Source organism: Diadema setosum, chromosome 6, assembly GCF_964275005.1.
Source record: "Diadema setosum chromosome 6, eeDiaSeto1, whole genome shotgun sequence".
In the NCBI taxonomy this organism is placed as follows: Eukaryota; Metazoa; Echinodermata; class Echinoidea; order Diadematoida; family Diadematidae; genus Diadema; species Diadema setosum.
Window position 1 is genome coordinate 22,343,988 of NC_092690.1, and position 20,239 is coordinate 22,364,226.

General features: G+C 40.1%; 1 protein-coding gene across 1 annotated transcript; it reads right to left on the reverse strand.

Moving 5' to 3' along the window:
- Positions 1-108: 108 nt before the first annotated feature.
- On the reverse strand, positions 109-19,872 carry LOC140230014 (uncharacterized). The gene is made up of 11 exons (XM_072310221.1): positions 19,494-19,872; positions 13,801-13,964; positions 13,177-13,249; positions 12,701-12,883; positions 11,591-11,896; positions 9,483-9,786; positions 8,197-8,292; positions 7,129-7,331; positions 6,146-6,243; positions 5,068-5,303; positions 109-3,330 (listed from the first exon to the last, which is right to left on the reverse strand). Exons 1-11 carry the CDS (start codon positions 19,851-19,853, stop codon positions 3,080-3,082), a joined length of 2,274 nt encoding a protein of 757 aa, XP_072166322.1. The 5' UTR covers positions 19,854-19,872; the 3' UTR covers positions 109-3,079.
- Between the last annotated feature and the right edge of the window lie 367 nt (positions 19,873-20,239).

Consider the following 20,239-nt stretch of genomic DNA (forward strand, 5'->3'; position numbering starts at 1 on the left):
GTTTAATAACTTCATCAAAATTGAGTCTGAATGGCACAAAGTTTCCAAGAAAATGTGTGGCCTCAATGCAAATGTAAAGCCTACTAACAATAAATGTATAGCATAATTAATATTGAGTTATGCTGAAATGTATTTTTCAAATATCACGATGCTACATGGACACTGCCCCAACTTCATGGAATTACCCACATGTGAACATAGTATGTACATACAAATAAGCACAAAACGCATGCAGACACAAACAAAAACTAATGCTATACACTGTACCTATTGCCATATATTTACATGCACATGTATGCATGTAGACAAATGTGAACACAATGCATGCACACACACAAACAAACACAAAAACCTGTGGAGAATGCTCGACTGATGTGTGTTGTTTGTGAACTGTTACAGCCAGAATTACATGTACGTCTTGGTGTCCGTCCTTGACTCTGTGTATACAGCACACTCGCGTGCCCAACTCCTGTTGGTGCCTTGCCATCTTTACATACGTACTTTGCTTGAATGCACAACTGTGCACAAACCGATCAGAAACTTGCAAATCGCTTGCATTGCATGTTGAATGAAAAGCAGTATTCCATAGGGATTTTTTGAGTAAATCTGATTTTCTGTCAAATTGTGTCTTCAGGAAGTCATGCCTCCCTTACCTATCCATATGTGTAACTGTGACCGAGGCCCCAATTTGCAGCCTGTTAAAGTGATGTTTTGAATAAAGCAAAGATAAATAGCCATAGCCGAGTTGTGAAATTTATATCACACCTAGTAAAGCTTGCAATTTTCTCTCCAACTTTGCTGTTCTACATTTCTTGCATAAACACTTCCATAAAAAATCCATATGGCTTTAAAAAACAAAAGATTTACAAAAAGCACTTTATGCTGTTACAGTCACAGAATGATGTGGCACGTGGGAGTTTACACCTTGAAACACAAAGAGTTCATCTTCTGAACTTGAACCAATGGTACTGCAACATGGGTATTACAATGGCGTACAGTGAAGAGTTCGATTGCAAAACGGGTCAAGTGCCATTTTCAAACATTTTAAAGTAAGACCATCACCATACAGAGCAAAACGAGACATTTCCAGTGATACATTACTTGTTTCAAAACAAATATTCTTGAAATTTTTATTTTAAAAAATCCCACACTTTTATACTGATTTTCTTTGTATTTTAGCAGCCTTAGTTGCAAATATCTCAAATTAAACGATGTTTGTTTTGCGATCAACTTTCCAAGTGCATCCTATTCACCTCAATAGAACCTGAATATGTGAGACAAAGATTCATAACACATTTTGACATTGCAAAGAAGTCAAGTACTGACTGTGATTTATTAACAGGCTTTTTTGACAAGGCTGAGGTACATGTCCACATGTATGCACAAGCTGAAGAGAGAAATCTGTGCAGATGGTCAAAACAAGCTATAATTGCTTGGCATGGACAGAACTACCCATTTGACTAGAAAAAGATCATTATGATATGACATGGAAAGATCTTGAATACAATTCAAATAACAACAACAACAAAAAAAAAAAGATGTTGGATTGATTATGAATGAATTTTAAGAAAGTTGAAGAAAAATTATGGGATGTTAGAACTTGAAAAAAAAACCAAGTAATTGTGTTTGTGACTGATGTTTCCGAGCTTTCGAATGTTCAAAGTGTGAGTTGAGAGTCTTTCCTAACCAAGACTGGACATACATGTACATGACTTTGAGAAGCAAGTTCGGAAGGCATCTGCTTGAGTTTGCTGCATTCTGACTTACAGAAATAGCCCGATGAGCATGAGATGTGCCTCTGGACAAGTTTCAAAACAAAGATCTTTTGCTTGTACATGGGAAATCCTCTCACAATGCCCTGAGGTTCTTGGAGTACCTTGACGATGAGATGACTTGTCCTCCAGAATTTTAACTGCTGAGGTAGAAATATGAATATTAAACTCCTCAAAGAACTTGACTTTTCACTGTGATGAACTCGACTCATCTTTTGTTATAAACTGCAGAAAACACTGAACTGAATGCAAGTCACCCTTCTGTTCGACTCTCTATATATGTGACCCTGCATCACAAAACCAACAAAAGGTCACACCAATTGATTTTATGTGAGGACCCAAAAAAGGTGAAGCAGGTCAACAAAGTCAATGTTGAGTTTTTTACATTTTATGAAAGAGCTATTCTTCTACATTATTCTAATTTGGGGATTATAAGATGAATGGGAAAGTGTGTTTTCAGCAGTTAGTGTACAACCCCCCCCTTTTTTTATAGAATAGTGTGATTAAGTACATCTAATAGGCTCCTTTTTATTTCCTAAAAATCTTTAATACACACCCTTTACTTTCAACTCGTATAACTTTTGAAAGGATAATGCTACTGCTTTGAAGGTTGGCATTAATCATGGGCAGAATATGTTAATACAGCACACTCAATTTCAGCTTATCTGATAATCTCCCTTCATTGTAAAGACTTAGTGCTTGAATAGACCCAGTACTTCAGCACCTCTTTCCTCACATCACACTTTTTCAGAGAGCAAGCTTTCTTTACAATATTTAGGTAGGTTAGGAGATTCCATTTGAATTGAGTTATAGAGTCTGCACTTTCATAATCTGCCCTACAATAAAGGTACAACATTAAATCAAATCATCTGGACTTATTGATCGTTACCTGGATAAATCAGAACGTACACAATCTGCCCTACACTAAAATTTATGTCTGGCGACTTTTTGTTGGTTTTGTGATGCAGGGTCACATGCATTCTTGTCCTGGCCTGAGAGGTAGGCCATGGACAAGATGGGGGAGAGTTTTTAGAGAAGATTACAGGAAGGATGCTGTGCTCACAACAAACTCCAGAGGATTTCAAATCCAAAGCAAAATTTGCTTTAAATAGCAAAAAGTGCAAAGACTTTCTGAAACTAGAAACAAACAAGTACATGAGCGCTGCTCATTTAAAAACACAACTACACATAGATGACAAATCGTCATCCGATAAAAATGCCACAAAATGCAAAACTGTTCTGTCTACGGGAGGAAGTAACGCATCTTCAGAGATGTAAGTGTCTCTGCGGGAGATCGTCAGATGATGCTAGCTCATCGGTCCCTTGGCAACCAATGATGTCATCGACGTCGGGGTCAGGATTGGCGCTGCCGTGAGCAGAGATCGCAGATTGTGACTGTCGGAGTGGACGGGCGCCGTCGACGGAAGGCTGCTGGTAGCAGCGGTGGCTGCAACAGATGACAATGATGCCGCTGCCGTGGTAGTTGTGGAGGTAGTGGGTGAGGAGGAGGATGTGTGGGCCTCTGTGGCAGGCGTGGTGGCAGCACTCTGCTTCTCGTCTGTGGGAGACAACATACAGATGACTGATCACTGGAAATGTGCTGCTGAAGATGAATTAGCCGACAATTCTACAGCACATACAGTGCACTCCCGTTACAACGAACACGGTTATAACGAAATTTCGTTATAACGAAGTAAATCTTCTGGTCCCAAAATTATCACCATTAAAGTCTATGGTACAAAATTCGCTTATAACGAACACGGTTATAGCGAAATTTCCGTTATAACGAAGTCTTTTCCCAGCGCCACAGACAAAGAGAAATAAAAGAAATGTGCTTCGTTATAACGAAATGGGAATTGCTTTCGAAAATACGTAGCGGAACAAGCATTTATAGCGTCTCTGCATGGGTGAATGCTTCACACCACTGTGTGTTCGCTCCTTGTGTCACGCACAGTTTCTGAGGGGAACTTGCGTTTATTATTGTAATACAGATATCCCATCACATTTCACATAGCTTTCCAGTGTATGACAAGTATTCAGCAAACATAATATGATATATATACGTGGTTCCTTGTGTTCGTTATATATTGTATTTGTTCGGTTATAACGAAATTTCGTTATAACGAAAGAAAACTGCCGGTCCCGAGCATTTCGTTATAAAGGGAGTGCACTGTATCAAATATTTCCACGCACATCATCAGGGCAAATACCCCTGAGAACAATTACCCCCGCCTAAATAATGGTAGTGATAAGGTTAGAGTAAAGATTAGGGCTAGGGTTAGCTTCAAGGTTAGAGTTTGGGTTAGGATTTTGATTAAATTCAGGAATAGGATAAGGGTTATTATCAGGGGGAGGGTCTGGGTAATTACCCAGGAGTAGTTGCCCTAGACCCCTCTACCCCATCACCCCAAAAAATTGACAGTGAGAGAGAGAGAGAGAGAAAGAAAGAGAAAAAGATCGAACACAAAACAAATGGTACTGTATATCTCATTGCGAGATTCTCCGTTTATAATCAGGAAAGATTGTACACAGAGGGCTTTGCATTTTTAGTCAAGCTATCTGCTTGTTTGATGAACACAAGGACAGGAATACATTATACGAGTACCACCAATGAATCAATAGAAGAGCAGCATGGTTTTTGGAAAACCCCAAGCGATGTGGACAAGGTCCTAGTCGACATAAACAGGTAAACACTGGTGTAGTGTACACAGAAACAGGGGGAAAACCACAATTCATTACACAGCAGAACTTCCCTAAAACAAGAATGGAAATAGCGTGATACATCATAAAAAGGAAGTAATTTTGCAGGTAACATTCGGTTCCCTTCACACTGTATTTGCTTTCTGCTTTTATCTGTGATATAACAAGATAACGAGGAAATTTCAGTGGTCCCAAGCAGTTCGTTATAACCTGGTTCCCCTATATATGTGGTAGTGGGTCATTATGTTACCTGTATGAAGTCACGGGTCATTATGTTACCTGTATGAAGTCACAGCTCATAAAAGGTAGCAAAATGCACATAAAGCTGACTTTGGCAATGTAACCTTTACAGTTTTCTAACTTTTAATTCTTGAAAAAAAAAATCCTTGTCATGAAGGAGGGCAAATTCTATATATCGATATAAAGCTTAGCATCTGACAAATTCACATCTGCCCAAAACCCCCCAAATTATTTCCCCCGACATAATATGGCCTTTGTGGTGACGCATCACATACGCAGGTAGATGCAAGTCTATTTGAAAAGTAGGAAAGGTGAAGGAAAAATATACACAGCCAAGAAATGTTTAACCACTCACCCATTCTCTTTTTGTAGGCCTTGGCCAGAGCCTGGAAGCATACCGTGGGGTCACTCTCATACCAGTGTGCAATTTTCTCCCGCTCCTCAGGCTTGCATTCCTCAAAGCGCAGCCAGCGGTAGGAGGCGCAGCGGCTGGCCCCCACCAGCCCCTGGATCAGGTTCTGGATGGTTGGGTGCGAGAAGCCGAAGAACTCCATGGCGCGGTCCCGCGACTCGTTCACGATGTCTTCCCCGCTGGAGAATGGGATTGGAGACGAACAACAACAATAACAAAAACATCCAGTAAAACAAAGAAAAAAAAAAAGACATAACGTCGCTGGGGCGACAAGACCTCGTATCTACAAAATGTCAAATGTTCAGGAGAGCCAAAAAACATGGCGGCCAAAGCACTGTGGCGAATGGGATAACCTTTCCTTTGACATGCCGTGGTGGCTTCATTTTTGGAGTAAGACAGTTGGGATTTGGACAGGACATCACTTAACCCATTATTTGACCATTACTCCCAAAAAGTCATTTTCACCGAAATTGCAGATACAAGGTCTTGTCACCCCAGCGACGATAAGCCACTGTAAAACAAGAAACTATAGTGGCATGAAGCTTTTGTGAATTGGAGATGATGGGCCTTTTAGCAGCACGAAACTTTCACAAATTGTCACTGGCATTCAATGCATTGTGTCGACAATAGGTATATAGATAAATTCCTTTATTTGTGATGCATTAATGTATTTGCAAGAGATTGGAAAATATGCTTAGAAAGCTATTACCACTCGAGAAAAAGAGATTGCTGTATCCAGGTATAACAAAAAATAATAGACAGAGAGAGAGAGAGAGAGGGAGCAGAAACAAGAAGGAAAGAGAAAGAGGAAAACAAGGGGAGAAAGAAATGGAGGTGGAACCAACATGGCTTCAAAAGAATACTGGAAGATCTCAGAAAGGTACAACTACTGTATCAACAGGGAAAAAAGGGTTTTTGCTACTTGGCAAAGAAAAAGCAAAGAGAGAAAAACAGGGGAGGGGGAGAGAGTGAGCGAGTCTTACAAGAAAGTGGTGGAAAGACATGCAGCCATCACACTCACAATGCTTTGTTGATGGCCTGCAGTAGTTTCTTGTGACATCTTGACGCGGAGTTTGCTGAGAAGGTGACCGGAGGATCGCTGTCGTCTGTTATTTCAAACTGAGTAAGCAAAGGCATGACACCAGAAATCATTGCTCTGTGAACATTCTTCAGGATGTTGATGGCAAATTTCCTGACAGGAAAAAGTGGACATTGTCAGCGTAGGAAATATGATGATAATTAGAGTACAGGCAGCACATTATTTCTCGTTAATGGACCCAGGAAATGACAAAAAAAAAAAAAAAATTAAAATGAAAGTGATCTAACGAATTGAAGCTACAGGGAAATTGTGACCCTGATATAACAAGCTCGCTTGCAACAAGATAATGCTTTGAACAAGGTGAATTCTGCATTTGTTCCCATTCTTTATTAACTGCGCTTAGCTGATCATTTAAAAAAAAAAATGAAATTTAAAACAAGGTACAGATTATAACATTAATTAAGGTGACTATCAGTGGGCCCGGCAACCATGTTATAGCAGGGTTTCCCTGTTTGAATGACTCTTAGAATTAGTGACACACATCAAAGGATTAAAGCTCCTGTTTATCTTTCAAATCAGCTTTTCTCAAACTTGCTTTTGCAGTTTTAATGAACTTAACCAGGACAGTGTCTTTTAATCTCTCTGTGACATAAGATACTGTATAGGCTGTTATTTTTGCAAGGGTTTAATTTTCATGAATTTTCACAAATCAGTGTGAAAAACCCCCGAAATGACAGGTACTACTGCACTTATGATAGCCTCGGTGTCAAAATCCTGAAAACAACACCTCGCAAAAATGTCTGTGACCTCCACATCAACGAAAGTATCTACACACAAAAATAAGACCATATACAGTAGGTGGTAATATTCAGAACTGTCAATATGATGAGGACAAAATATTCATTATTTCTGCAGTGAACTTATACCACGACTTGACAGGTTAAAGAAGGCCCAGTAGAGCTCACCAGGGCTTCGCCGTCCGAGTTGAGAATCTTGCAGGTGTAGACGCAGCGCTTGCGGGGATCCGTCCTGCTGCCGTAGACCCGCGTGCTGTGGAAGCCAGCCGGGTAGATGTAGCGGTCCGAGTGGAAAGTGGACTTCTCTGGTAACACCTCCCCCAGGCTGTGCACCGTCAGACTCCCTAGCACAATGGGGAAGATTGGCTGACCTGGGGGGGGGGGGGGGGGGGGTGTAAATGAGTGTGGCGTACTGATTTTGATTTGATTCGATTTGGGTTTTCTTACTCATTTTCAAAAAAAAAAAATCCTCCATATATGTACCAAGATGCATAATTTAACACGAAACAAGGCACAATACCTATTATTAATAGCCGAAAGTTTCCTAAACTGATACTATGAAAGTGGAAATTTTTGCGGTGTTGAAATTTTCGCACAATTTCGCGCAACCAAGAAGCTAGCGTGAAAATAAAAGCACACAAATATTTTTGCACGCCACATGTTCCAGTACTTGATGTCTTGATTCCATGGAATTAAAAACATGCGAAAGACTGTTTACATGGCCAAGCGGAAAAAAAATTAGTCACGTGAAAATATCAACTTTTACAGTAAATGGATTTCGTATATCAAAAAAGATTAATGAAACAATTCATAGGAATTTTAAGAAAATCAGTTCACCTTTTTGAAAAGTTCTGAGTCTTTTAATTCCACATGGTAGCCTAGACTGTTTGTGATGTCAAATAGCAGAATAATGTAAACAAAACTACAAAAAAAGTTCACAGGTTTTTTTTTCCCCTTATGACCTGTCTCTAAAGTTTTCCTCTTATGACTTGTTTCTAAAGTGTATTTGGAGAAAATGATTAAATAATGAAAATAATGAAATTATTTTCTTCCATGCCTTCTAAGAAGAGCCAGGTCAATTGCTTTTTTAAACTTCTCAAGAAATGAATTTTTGAAAAATCCAGAATATCTTTGTGTGAAAGTTTCCCTTAAATGGCAAGCTTGAACACTGAAATGATTCCCCCTTAGTATAAAATGTTCTGATTATGAGTGACAAGTTTAGAATGAGACGCCCACCTGCAGCATCCAGTGGAATGGGAAGAATGTGTCTCTTGAGGCTGCTGCTGGGTTTCTTCTTCTTCACCACATTCATCTCCTGTTTCTTCTCAGCCTCTGTGGGGTTTTTATAAAACAAATATTGCACCATCACAGGTCAGCTTTCATCATTTCTTCATGCCACATGAACTTCATGAAGTGTCTACTACACCAGTATCAAAGAAAGATCATTGAAAGAAACTGCGTTTCCCCATATATCGACAAAAAACCCAACAAAACAAAACCCTTTTGTAGCATGAAGGGCAATTTGTCCCTCATCAAAAACAATGTTACACAAAAGAGCAAGGCATTCCATGATTCCATCTCCACTATTGAAAACAGACAAAATAAACACATTCCAATCGAGAAGAAAGGAATTCAAAGTATTTTTGTTGATCTAAAGAACCCATTAAATAATACTTTTCAATAAGTAAAATTGAATTTCAACATGAAAAAATAATTAATCAACAAACTTAATGTGCAGTGGGACATGCGAATTGAACAGACAAGTCATGGCAAGTTGCATAAGCATATATTTGTATTAAAGAAAGTCTGTAAGGTTGGAAAATGTGAACTATCACCAAGCTAAACTCTGACTTCCACTAATTCAATGATAAACTACAATTTGGGGGAGATTTTGTATTTATAAGCAATGTTACAACTGTGACTGAAGTAAATTTAGATCCAACTCTACAGGGAAAAGGCCATAACATGATATGAATGTTACTTTACCTCGGTGCATCACAATTTGACTTGGCATCACTTATGGTTTTAACTAGAAAAGCACTCAGAGAGCGGAGACCTCCACCAAGCCAGTATCTTATTTTCATCCAAGCACGCATGCAACTTCCCCATATAGAAGCCTTTTGTTTACGTCATCAGCTTGCAGCTACGCGGAGCCTTGCCCGAGCAGAGCATGCACTTTAGTGCGCATATGTAAACCTCCAGTATGCGCAGCTAGAAGTCCCAAGTTCATTGACCTTAAATTGCCAAAGAATTAAACAAATCTTCAAAAATCCATAAAATTCCTGGATCACTATGAACATTTAATCATCTGTTCCTTGCGTCATTATCGACTTTTCCTGCAATTTGATTTAAACCATTCCAGACTGAAATTCTGAAATGCCCACAGACTGAATATGCAGGCCACCAGGTTCCCGTATGGAATGGGGTAAATCTGTTGACAACATTTTGAGCTTTTTTGCAAATGACAAACCAATGTTGATGGTCACTTACATCCCCCTTCCCTGGCGCAGGTAATAACTCACCTTTAGCAGCCTTCTTGTTTTTCTTGTGCTTGTGTCGATTCTTATCCTTCTTCTTTTCCTTTTCTTTTTCCTTCTCCTTCTCCTTCTTGGCCACCTTCTCGTTCTTCTCTTTCGTCTTCTTCTCCGCCTCCTTCTCCTTCAGTGCTGCCTCCTTCCTGGCGGTCTGCCGGTCACTCTCCACGATGGACTGACCGGTCAAGGCTTGGTAGTGGAGGAGGCGGAGGAGGAGGAATCGTCGTTCTGCCCGGGCTCTTGGGAGCTTTGCCTCGGTTCTGGCAACTTCGTCGCACAGCGCTGCATTTTCCTGATGTCGGTAAAAATAAGTCATGTTTGGTAAAAGCATAGTTGATGTTTGATCAAAGTATTAACGGCAAAAGAGCACTCCAAAGATGTAACGGCAAGAAAAGAAAACAGTTATGGTCAGGATGACCACAAATAGAGTGTTTCACTCTGGCAAAGGGCGTAAGTAACAAATGAGCTATTTCTCATGAATACGCAAAGTATATCTTTCCAAAACACTGACATAAAAAGTGTGATATTACAATGCTTTGACATTGATATCATTCAGTGGGAAAGGTGTTTCTACATACGGCTTGCATCCTAGATAAGGAAATGCTTAGTCTTATACTTCTCTCAAAATATGGATTACTCAGGAGTTGATGACTGGTCACTTCCTTTCTTTTTTTCTTTTTTTCTTTTTTTTTTTGGCCAAAGTAGAGCATAGGTGTAGTTCTTGCAAATTCTCAATCTCACCATACACAAACAAAGTTTCAGACAGAAAAGTTCCAATAATTGTAGAGTGAACTCATGTTTTATATCTCTTTTTTTTTTATCCTTTCACATTGGGAAAGAATAAAATGGTTCTTAAAAAAGGTTTATGAAGACTCCGTAATAATCAGTGCCTATTCCATACGTTTCATTTCATTGTTATTTTTGAGAATTTACCTGTCGTCTGATACTAGCAAAGAACGGCTGCTCCCCCAACAGAAATGCAATGATTCTTGTGTCAAAGGTGGGATATCACAACCAGTTCTCTTTAACAAAAAAAAAGGATGTAACTTATTTCTCATTCTGTCACTGTAGTTCTAAGTTACGGATTGAACTACCCACAGAATTCTCTGCAAATTCCAGTTCAAGAAACTAATTCACCAAATGTATGGCATATAACATATACATATATACATCAGAAGCTAGTTCTCAGTTACAATTTGAGCACATGCAGAAAAAAAAAGTCATTGCCGACCTTCTCTTGAAATAGACTTTTAACTGAGATGTTTGAAAAACTAGATAGATTTTCATGAAAACAATGGTATGATATTCATGCATGAACCTAGGTGCATATTGGTATGTGCAGATGGATGGGTATTCTTTTCAACCAAATCGACAAAAGCCATTCGTGCAGCACTTACAATACATGTTACCACTTTCTGCTTGGCTTTGTTTTTTTCAACTGCTCTCCTAATTTGAATATTAATACATGTTTCAAAAGGCTTGTGTTTCTCAAGGCCACTGCAGACCACTGTAAACTCTTTATGTGCCAAATTCGCACGCCTGACGCGGTCGTGCAAGTTCGCATATTTTGCTCAAAAATGTTCAAACCCGCCCAAACCGATCAATAAACTGCCAAATGCTGAGGTACAATAAAAGCTTCACTTGCTATTCCATTCCTGTCGAATGTAGCTTGCATTACATGGTGATTGAATATCAACCAGTCTTTCCTATCAGATTTGTGAGTAAATTCTAAGCTTCTGGCACAGTTTTGTGAGCAAAAGTCGTGCTCGAACAATTTAGCTACTGGTCATTTGAAAGAAAAATAATCATATTCCTGTAATAAAATTTACATCAAAGCAAAGCTTGGCATTTTCTCCACGATTTTGCTCATTGTATGTCCAACATAACAAAAATCTGTAGAAAGTTACATGGATCTGAAATACAGACTGTGTCCCCCAAGCATGATTACGTTGCAGTCTCAGAATAATGTGGCACACAAGTGTTTTACTTTGTGGTGTACAAAGAGGTAACTGTGAACTAGCTCATTACACCCTGTGAAAACAATGTACAAGAATGCATTTGGATGTTGTCTAGTATAAGGACGAAGGATGACTTACAAAGACTAGGGCCTTGATGAGTCTCCGAAGGTTCTGACTCTTTCTCCGGAACTTTTCCCGTTTGGCCAGGAGCATCGCAGCTGCGCTGCCGGGGGCCGGTTTTGACGATGCAGACTTCGACGATGATGTCGACGATGAAGCGCTCTTGGCTGCCGAGGCGGTCTTGGCAGTGGTTGAAGCCTTCGTGGTGGTGGACGTCTTGGCTGTTGTAGTTGCTGCTGCAGTTGTCTTGGTGGCAGATGAGGCGGCAGAGGAGGAGGAGGACTTCTTGCTCGACTTCTTTGCTGCCTTCCGCTCTTCGGGGGTCTGGAAGAGCCCAAACAAATCACACAAACATGTAATGAATAATGGGAAAACAGGACACACTTGCAAAGATCTTTCAAGTCCCATTCACATTCATACAGTGGAAAAGACAGCACCGGTTATGCTTAATAGAATAAATCATAAAATATGGCATGCCTCTCAAAGTAACATGAATGTCAAATGGTAGCATTTTCCACAGGGCGAAGACGAGTGAGGACTACATGTAAACAATGAGTAAATTCTGCAAAGTCATGTGCAATTGATATGGAATCACGTACCTATCGCCAAACAGAAACAATGTATTGCTGGTATAATAAAGTAACTTTGCGACTACAGTGCATACCTGTTCTAAGAAACATAGTATAACAAAATTCTCCCTTAATTAGGTAAAATTCAGATCCCCAAAGTTATCATTTGCATATATCTTTATATACTTTACTGTTCAGATATAGTGGAATATCAATAATTCTATTAGCGAGAACTGCCAGTCCCGAATACTTTCTTACAGTGGGAGTGTATTGTATTATAAGATGACTGATAGTATGGCAGAATATACTGCATTTAGAAGGTGTTATTTTCACGACGGTTTAATTTTCACTAATTTTGTGAATCACAGTTGGACCGCAAATTCAATAACACGCAAAAATGTTGCCATACGCTAGGGTAATAGTGTCAAATCGCGAAAACAACATCTCGCGAAATGTCCGTGACCTCCTTATTCATGAAAATATCTGTACGTGAACATATCAACATTAGAATTTGCAGAGTGTCCAAGGGTCAGAGAGGTCATATGCCATCGTCACTCACCATGAGGCTGAAGACGTCCAGCTGGGCGTCCAGCCGCTTGAAGCGCTTGCTGCCCTTCTGGATGTCCCTGTGCATCAGGGTCTCCAGGCTGGAGCGGGCGTTGGGTCCGACCAGGCCCTGGGCCACTATCCGCTGCTTGATGTCCTTCAGGGCCAGTGGCTCCTGGGCCTCTCCGAGCACAATCTGGACCAAAACAGATAAATGGGAGGGCAGGGCTCGATATTGTGACATTCCATCTCATTATTAAAAGGTAGAATGATATCAGACATAATTAGTAAAGACTCTATTTTACAGGACAAGACATGCTGTCTTTATGTTGCAATTCAGTGTTCATAATGTGACATTTCTCTTTTACAATAGGGGCGAGGATCTTGATTAAAGGTGGGTGATACGTTGAAGCTTATTTGCCTGAAACGGCATAAAAGAATATACACATGTATGTGTGTGTTTGTTCGTGTTTACAATAATATACCCACCTCAGCAGCATCCAACCAGGACATCTTGTCTATTGGGGGTCCCCTCACTCCATTACCCTGGACATCAAATGCACTAAAAGTTTAAAAAAATATAAAAACAGAACAAATAACCAACAAAAAAGCATAGAAACAAGCACAAAAATGATGCAGAGCTTGCCACTAATATTTTTCCACTGGTGTTATGTTCAGGCCACTAAAATCACTGAATCTGAAATTTTGGTGGCCCTAAAATGAATGAAATGGTCCAAAAAGAAAGGAAACATAAATTGTCATTAAGAATTTTACCTGCCTGATCAGGCCACAAAAGGGTAACCTTCTGGAAATTTGGTGGCCAAACATAAATTTTGGTGGCCCTAAGCTATCAAGCCATAACTAATATTGGCTTTTAGTACTACCAAATGCTGAAGCAACTGAAATGATCACAAGATAAAGCAACAATTTAGCAGGACTGCTAGCATTCACACAACAAAATTAGGAAAGAAAAAAGAGCTAGTCTCAAAGTTGAATCCATTCCATCCACTCCGTAAGGTAATAGCTAGTAAAGGATTTAAATTGGCTTTTGCTCAATGAAATCCTGCCAAATTGTGTTATACAATATTGTAATTGGTTACTCAACAAACTCACCTCGGGAAGAAGACCTGAGATGGGTGCATGGCTGTGTGCTGCGGGAAGGGGAACCCCGGGGAGTGCTGGAGTCTAGCCTGGAGAAGGTTAGTGGGGGACTCCAGTGCCGTCATGGCCGGCGGGTAGGCAAAGCCACCGAACGGAGAATGGCCCATGGGGGACAGCTGAGTGTAAAATGAGAAATGCTATGATGGACCACAAAGTATGTAATAATATTCATCACAAAGTCAGGAGATATCCACTTTCACTTGAAATATCAAGCATGTTACATTGAATAGATCTATATAAATCTTGATTTTTTACATAAATGGACAGTATTGTTCCAGAGTGTGCAACACATTTGTGTAGTGTCTTCAAGATACCTGGCATACTAGTTTTGAGGGCTCTAGGACTCAAGATGGTCTCTGGTGCCATCTTTGCCTTATATTTTGATGATTTGACTGTATAATTTAGCACTAGAATCTAATTTCACCTTTCACCTTTCACCTTCGTTGTACGGGAGTTGAGGATGTCCTGTAGATTCTCCCGGTCGAAAAACGTCTTCGATACAGTAGACTTTAACATTATGTGCAGCGTGCGTGGGTGTTAGACACAACTGAATTGCTTATTTGCCCAAAATTTGTCAATACCATTTTTGAAGATATTCAAACTTGAAGCAGTGACCAATTGTTCCGGTAAACTATTCCAAGAATTGATGGTACGTTTGCTGAAAAAACTGCTTCTAAGATTAAGTCTGCAACGAGTGCTGAAGAGTTTCATAGAATGACCACGGGTATGCTGATACTCTGCTCTCTTGAAGAAATGTTCAGGGTTTAATCTATCCATGCCATGGAGAATCTTATAAACTTGGATCATGTCGCCCCTCTCTCGACGATAATGGAGGGAAAACAAATTAAGATGTCGTAGTCGCTCTGAATATGGCAAGGAACTCATACCAGGGATCAACTTTGTCGCTCTTCGCTGCAAAGCCTCAATCTTACGGTCATCAGTTACAAATCTGGGACTCCATGACACATTACAATATTCAAGATGGGGGCGCACCAAAGTTTTGTACAATGGTATAAATGTTTCTGAGTTGACATTACTGAAAGTGCGCTTGATAAGCCCAAGCATCTGGTTTGCTTTGTGTATTGCGGCTGCAATATGTTTCCGGAAAGAAAGTTCTCCATCAATGATAACTCCCAAGTCTTTTTCATTCGTGACATTTTCTAGCAGTCCGTCATCCATAACGTATGTCCAGTTTGGGTTATTGTTTCCAAGATGGAGGGTTTTGCACTTTTGTGTGTTTAATGGTAACTGCCAAGTACTTGACCAATTTGAGATACAATCTAAGTCTTCTTGGAGTTGCTGGCAGGAAAATTGGCTCGTTATTGGTGCATAAAGTTTGGTATCATCAGCATATAACTGAGCATGGCAAATTGAGATTACATCCGGCAGGTCATTGATAAACATAACGAAGAGAGTAGGGCCCAGCACACTTCCTTGGGGGATGCCGCTTGTCACATTAGTCCACTCGGAATTACATCCATCCACCACGACTCGCTGCACTCTTTGTGACAGGAAGGCTTGTATCCAAGAAAGAAGATGACCACTAATTCCGTATGATGCTACTTTCTGTAATAATCGCCTATGAGGTACAGAGTCAAAAGCTCTTTTAAAATCCAAATAAATTACATCAATGGAATCTCCCTGATCTATATAACTGGTCCAGTCCTCCAGTTGACATAAAAGCTGAGTCGTACATGATCTGCCAGGGACGAAGCCATGTTGAGCCTCACAAAAAAGATGATTCTGACTCATATGATTTACGACAGCATCTCGAATAATAGACTCCATAACTTTCACCACCACTGAAGTGAGACTGATCGGTCGATAATTACTGGGATCTTTCCTGCTGCCCTTTTTATATAGCAGTAATATTAGCACATCTCCAATCATCTGGCAGAAAACCTTCATCCAGTGATAATGAAAAGATGATTGATAATGGAGTACAAATCTGGTCCGCAAGTTCTTTGAGAACACGAGGATGAAAAAGATCCGGTCCTGCCGATTTAGAATTCTTCAAGGCTATGAGTTTCTTTCTGACAACATCTGGTGTAAAAAGTACAAAATCTATATTTTGACCCTCATAAGATTTAGATGCTTCAGGAACATCTTACATTTTCATCTGTGAAGACTTCACTGAACTTGCAGTTTAAGAGATTGGCTTTTTCTTGAGCAGAAGTGGCTGAAGTTCCATCAGGCTTTAAGAGGTTTGCGATCTTTGATCTGCTTTTAGTCTTACTGTTCACATACCTCCAGAAAGCCTTGGGGTTTGTTTTAACCTCTGAAGCAATACGAGTCTCAAAATCACTGCACAGATCTCTTGTCATTTGTCGCAATTTATCCCTTTCATGAGCATACGTAACATAGTGCCAGATGCTGTTTGTGCTCAAATATCTCTTCCATAATCTTTGTTTCTTCTTAGAAAGTGTAACAACTCTATGTGTTACATAAATTTTCTTTCTCCTGTCTTTTTTTAACACCTTCCTGGAAATATTGTCATCCATTGATTTCTTTAATTTTTCTGCCATTATTTCCCATGCTTCAGCACATGTTTTGTTGGCAAATAATTCCGGCCAATTTTGGTTTTCAAAATCATGTCTCATATTATCATAGTTTCCCTTGTTGAAATCAAAGGTAGACTGTCTCTCCTCCACTTCATGTTCATACACAAGAGTTAAATCGATTCTAAGACAGACGTGATCACTTTTGCCAAGTGGCGGAAGGTATTCAATATTATTGATTATATCAATGTCATCAGTAAATACAAGATCAAGAACATTTGCTTGCTGGCCTTCTCTATGTCTCGTTGGCTGAAGGATATGCTGGATGAGGAAAGCATCCTGCGTTGCCGTCAAAAACTGTTGTACCGGATGATTATCATCAAATTTTCCACAGTTTGACCAGTCAATATCTGGGTAATTAAAATCTCCAATTAAAAGTACATGATGTTCCTTCCTTGAAGAAATGTCTCTTATCAATTTACACAGATGTTCATTGTTTGAGTCAGAAGAGGAGGGGCTACGATAAATGCATCCGATCAGGATTGATACATCTTTGGAAAAAGTTACAGAACACCACACAGATTCAGTAAAGTCTGTAGCAAACAGGACTTCCGATATCGATGCTGAAAGTGACTGCTTGATGTAAAGAATAATTCCACGTACTCCAGGTTTTTCAAGATTGCAAATAATATCATATCCATCAATATTGACTGATTGAGGAAGAAGTGGAAAAAGTGAGTTTTTAGCACAGGCTTCAGTTATTACAATACAGTCAGGCCGTTGTATAGAAACAAGCAGTTCAAGTTCTGAGAACTTATTAATCAATGAATCACAGTTTGTGTACAGTACATGAAGACCACGAGAACGATTACCTTTCTTCCTATGACCGTTTGTGTTGTTCACAGTCCCAAGATTTCGTAGTCAAAGACCTGACGGGGCTCCTCCACCGTCAGCATTTGAGGGTGGGGTGACATCCTTTTGACTGCTTTCGCCATCACTGGACACCACATCGTCATCACATATGTCTCGAGACTGTCTTCTCTCAATGGGGGGCCCATCCCGTGACTGTGGAATGAAGTCTCCAAGCTTGAGTTCTGTTTTTGTGCGTTTCTTTGACACAATCTTTCCATTTTTGATGAAAAGATCAGTTTCTCCAAGATCATCTCGGCACCTTTTTAGTTCTTTCCATAGATCATTGCGTTCTCTTCGTTGAATCTTGGTCAAGTCTGGCGAGATGTAAGTGTTGCGCCACTTATCGGAGTCACGTAGTTTCCTAGCAGATGAAAAAATTTCACCCTTGCGCAGGTCATCCTGAAGTTTTACAAGTAAAACTCTTGGTTTGTTACTATTCTGATGACGACCACCAAGTCTTGTCACCCTTTCCACTTTGATACCAGAGATGTTCAAGAAATTGAAAATTCCTTTTACAGCATTGAAATCCTCCTTTTCACGGTCAGGGGAGGTGGCTGACACAGGTTCTGATAGGTTATATATGATGAGATTACTTTTGCGTCAATCTCTGTCAATGATTTCTTCCATCACATTGACACTCTCAGGAACAGGAGGTATTGCTCCAGATCCAGGTTGTTGTGGGGTTTTGTCCATAACAGATGAGTATGGTCCCCTACCAGCATCACTAGCAACATGTGCATAAGATTTAACATCTTTCATGCATTGTATGTCATTTTTCATTTCACCAATCTCTTTCCTCACATCTGCAATCATGCGCTCAATTCTGGTAGATAAGGGTTTAATTTCCCCATCAGCATCACCGGCATCATTTCTGCTGACACCAGGCTTACATGCATGCTTTGCTGCTGCCACAGCACTAGACTCACATTCTTTACAGAACCAGTGTAGACTCGGGGAAATGCACAGTACACTGTACATTTCATCAGTTACGTGCTGACATTGTAAACAGGCCCATCTCATGCATGCTTCACATTCTACCATCAGTTTGATGTTATTTTTCTTACAGTACTCACATGTGAATTCTCCCTTATCCTGTTTGGAGTCTGTAGATTCCTGTTTTTTTGACTTTGCACTTGTCTTCCTTCCTCCTTTTCGGGTGTTTTCCTCCGATTTGTCAAGCGATCGTTTGACTGATCTTATTGATGAACTTGAGGCTCTGGTACGGGTGCTTGTTCCTCCCGATGAAGAATCCGTTTTATCCGAAGTCAAAGATACTTCTTCACCTTTTTCCTCTTTCTTCCCAAAAGGGGAAATTTTAGTAAGAGTCTTCTGTATTTTTTCCAGGGTAGAAATATCCTGATTGTTTGAGATGTCGTCGTCCATCATGGTATAAGAACTCTCATTGACGAGACTGAAGTACAAGGACAAACCTTTTGCAGACTTTGTCTTCTCTTAAGTATGTTTGCAGTAAATCTACAGCTGTACAGAACAGTGTACATACACATTGTATGACTCATTGGCAAAATTCTTCTTAAATTGTCAGCATAACAATGTCTATTCACAATCCTTAGAATATGATTTTTTAAAAGATGCTGTGCAAAAATTTTAGCATATGACTCCTATTGCTGTGATGTGCTAAATGACATCTCCCTGACGACTGCCCTGCATTTATTACATGGAAAATTGTATATTTAATGAGAGCAAAAATTCAGCAGTAAAATTGAAACAACAAACACAACAATCTGGATGGTTGTCTGGCAAACAGCATTCGCTACAGACATGTAAGTTTACTAACTAGTAGTATTGGAACCTCTGGCCCTTGGCCTGGCCTTGCAGCAATTCATAATCATACCGGTACTATTCATAGCCAGAGAGTAGCTGCCGCTGCACTCTAAAGACAGTTTAATACTTAACGTTAGGCATCTCTTGAATGTTGGAATGGGATATGAAGCATCAATGACTTCAAATCATACAAATGTCAGTGATTATCATAACTTGTCAGTAAAGTCTGTTTCAAGTTTCTACTGAATGGAATTATTTATTATAACTTTAGAAGGGTAAATTTTGGAGGTTTAGGCGAGTAATGTTAGGTCAGGACTCCTACGTAACGGGTTATAGAACTCTATCGGAGTCTATATGATAGAATTAGAAAAATGGCACACAAAGATTTCAGTACAGCGGAAAAAGTTGCCAGAATAACTTCCTTTCACATTAAAAATCACTATATTAATTTACCAACGGCTGTCCGTCTGGAGTTCTTGGACCCGGAGGTAAGCCGTGCAGACCGACAGGGCCAGATGACATCGAGAGCGGCAGTCGTAAGCCAGCCGTTGGAGGGGCCGCAGCTGCGGCAGAAGTGTTAGCACCGACCATATTCCCAGCAAAGCTCATGCGGGGAGTTCCGGTGGCACTCATCATCGGCGACATGCTGTATGCACTGACGAGGTTCGTGGCGGCGGACGAACTCGCATTCCGAGCAGATTGCGGCGGCTGTTGGTCCATGGAATGACCAAGGAAAGTGACTCCAACTTGACTGAAATCGTGGTTCGTCGTGATAACAGGATTTTCGCCATGACTTGTAGTTGGGTGTTGCATTTTAGAGATAAATTCCTAGTTGTCTATCTTTGAGTTGACTCAACGATGTAGACCTTTACAAAAAGTAATCTACAGTCAAACTCGGATACCTCGACGTCGGATAAGCCGAATATCACCTACCTCGGGGGCAAAATGAAAGTCCCGATTGTTCCTATGGAGTTTCCGTGTATTAAAATTCGCGTAGCTCGAAAAAGATAACTCGAAGTTCGGTTACCTCGAAGGGAAATCTAATGTCCCGATCTTAATTAACTTATTGTTTTTCCCAGCATGTTGCTCGAATCGAAATTGCAAACATCACTCAGCATCTCCGATTGAGCGCGCGTGGACAGCGAAGACATGTCCAAATGTTTTCACACTCGATTGTAAATATTCTGAGACCAGAACAA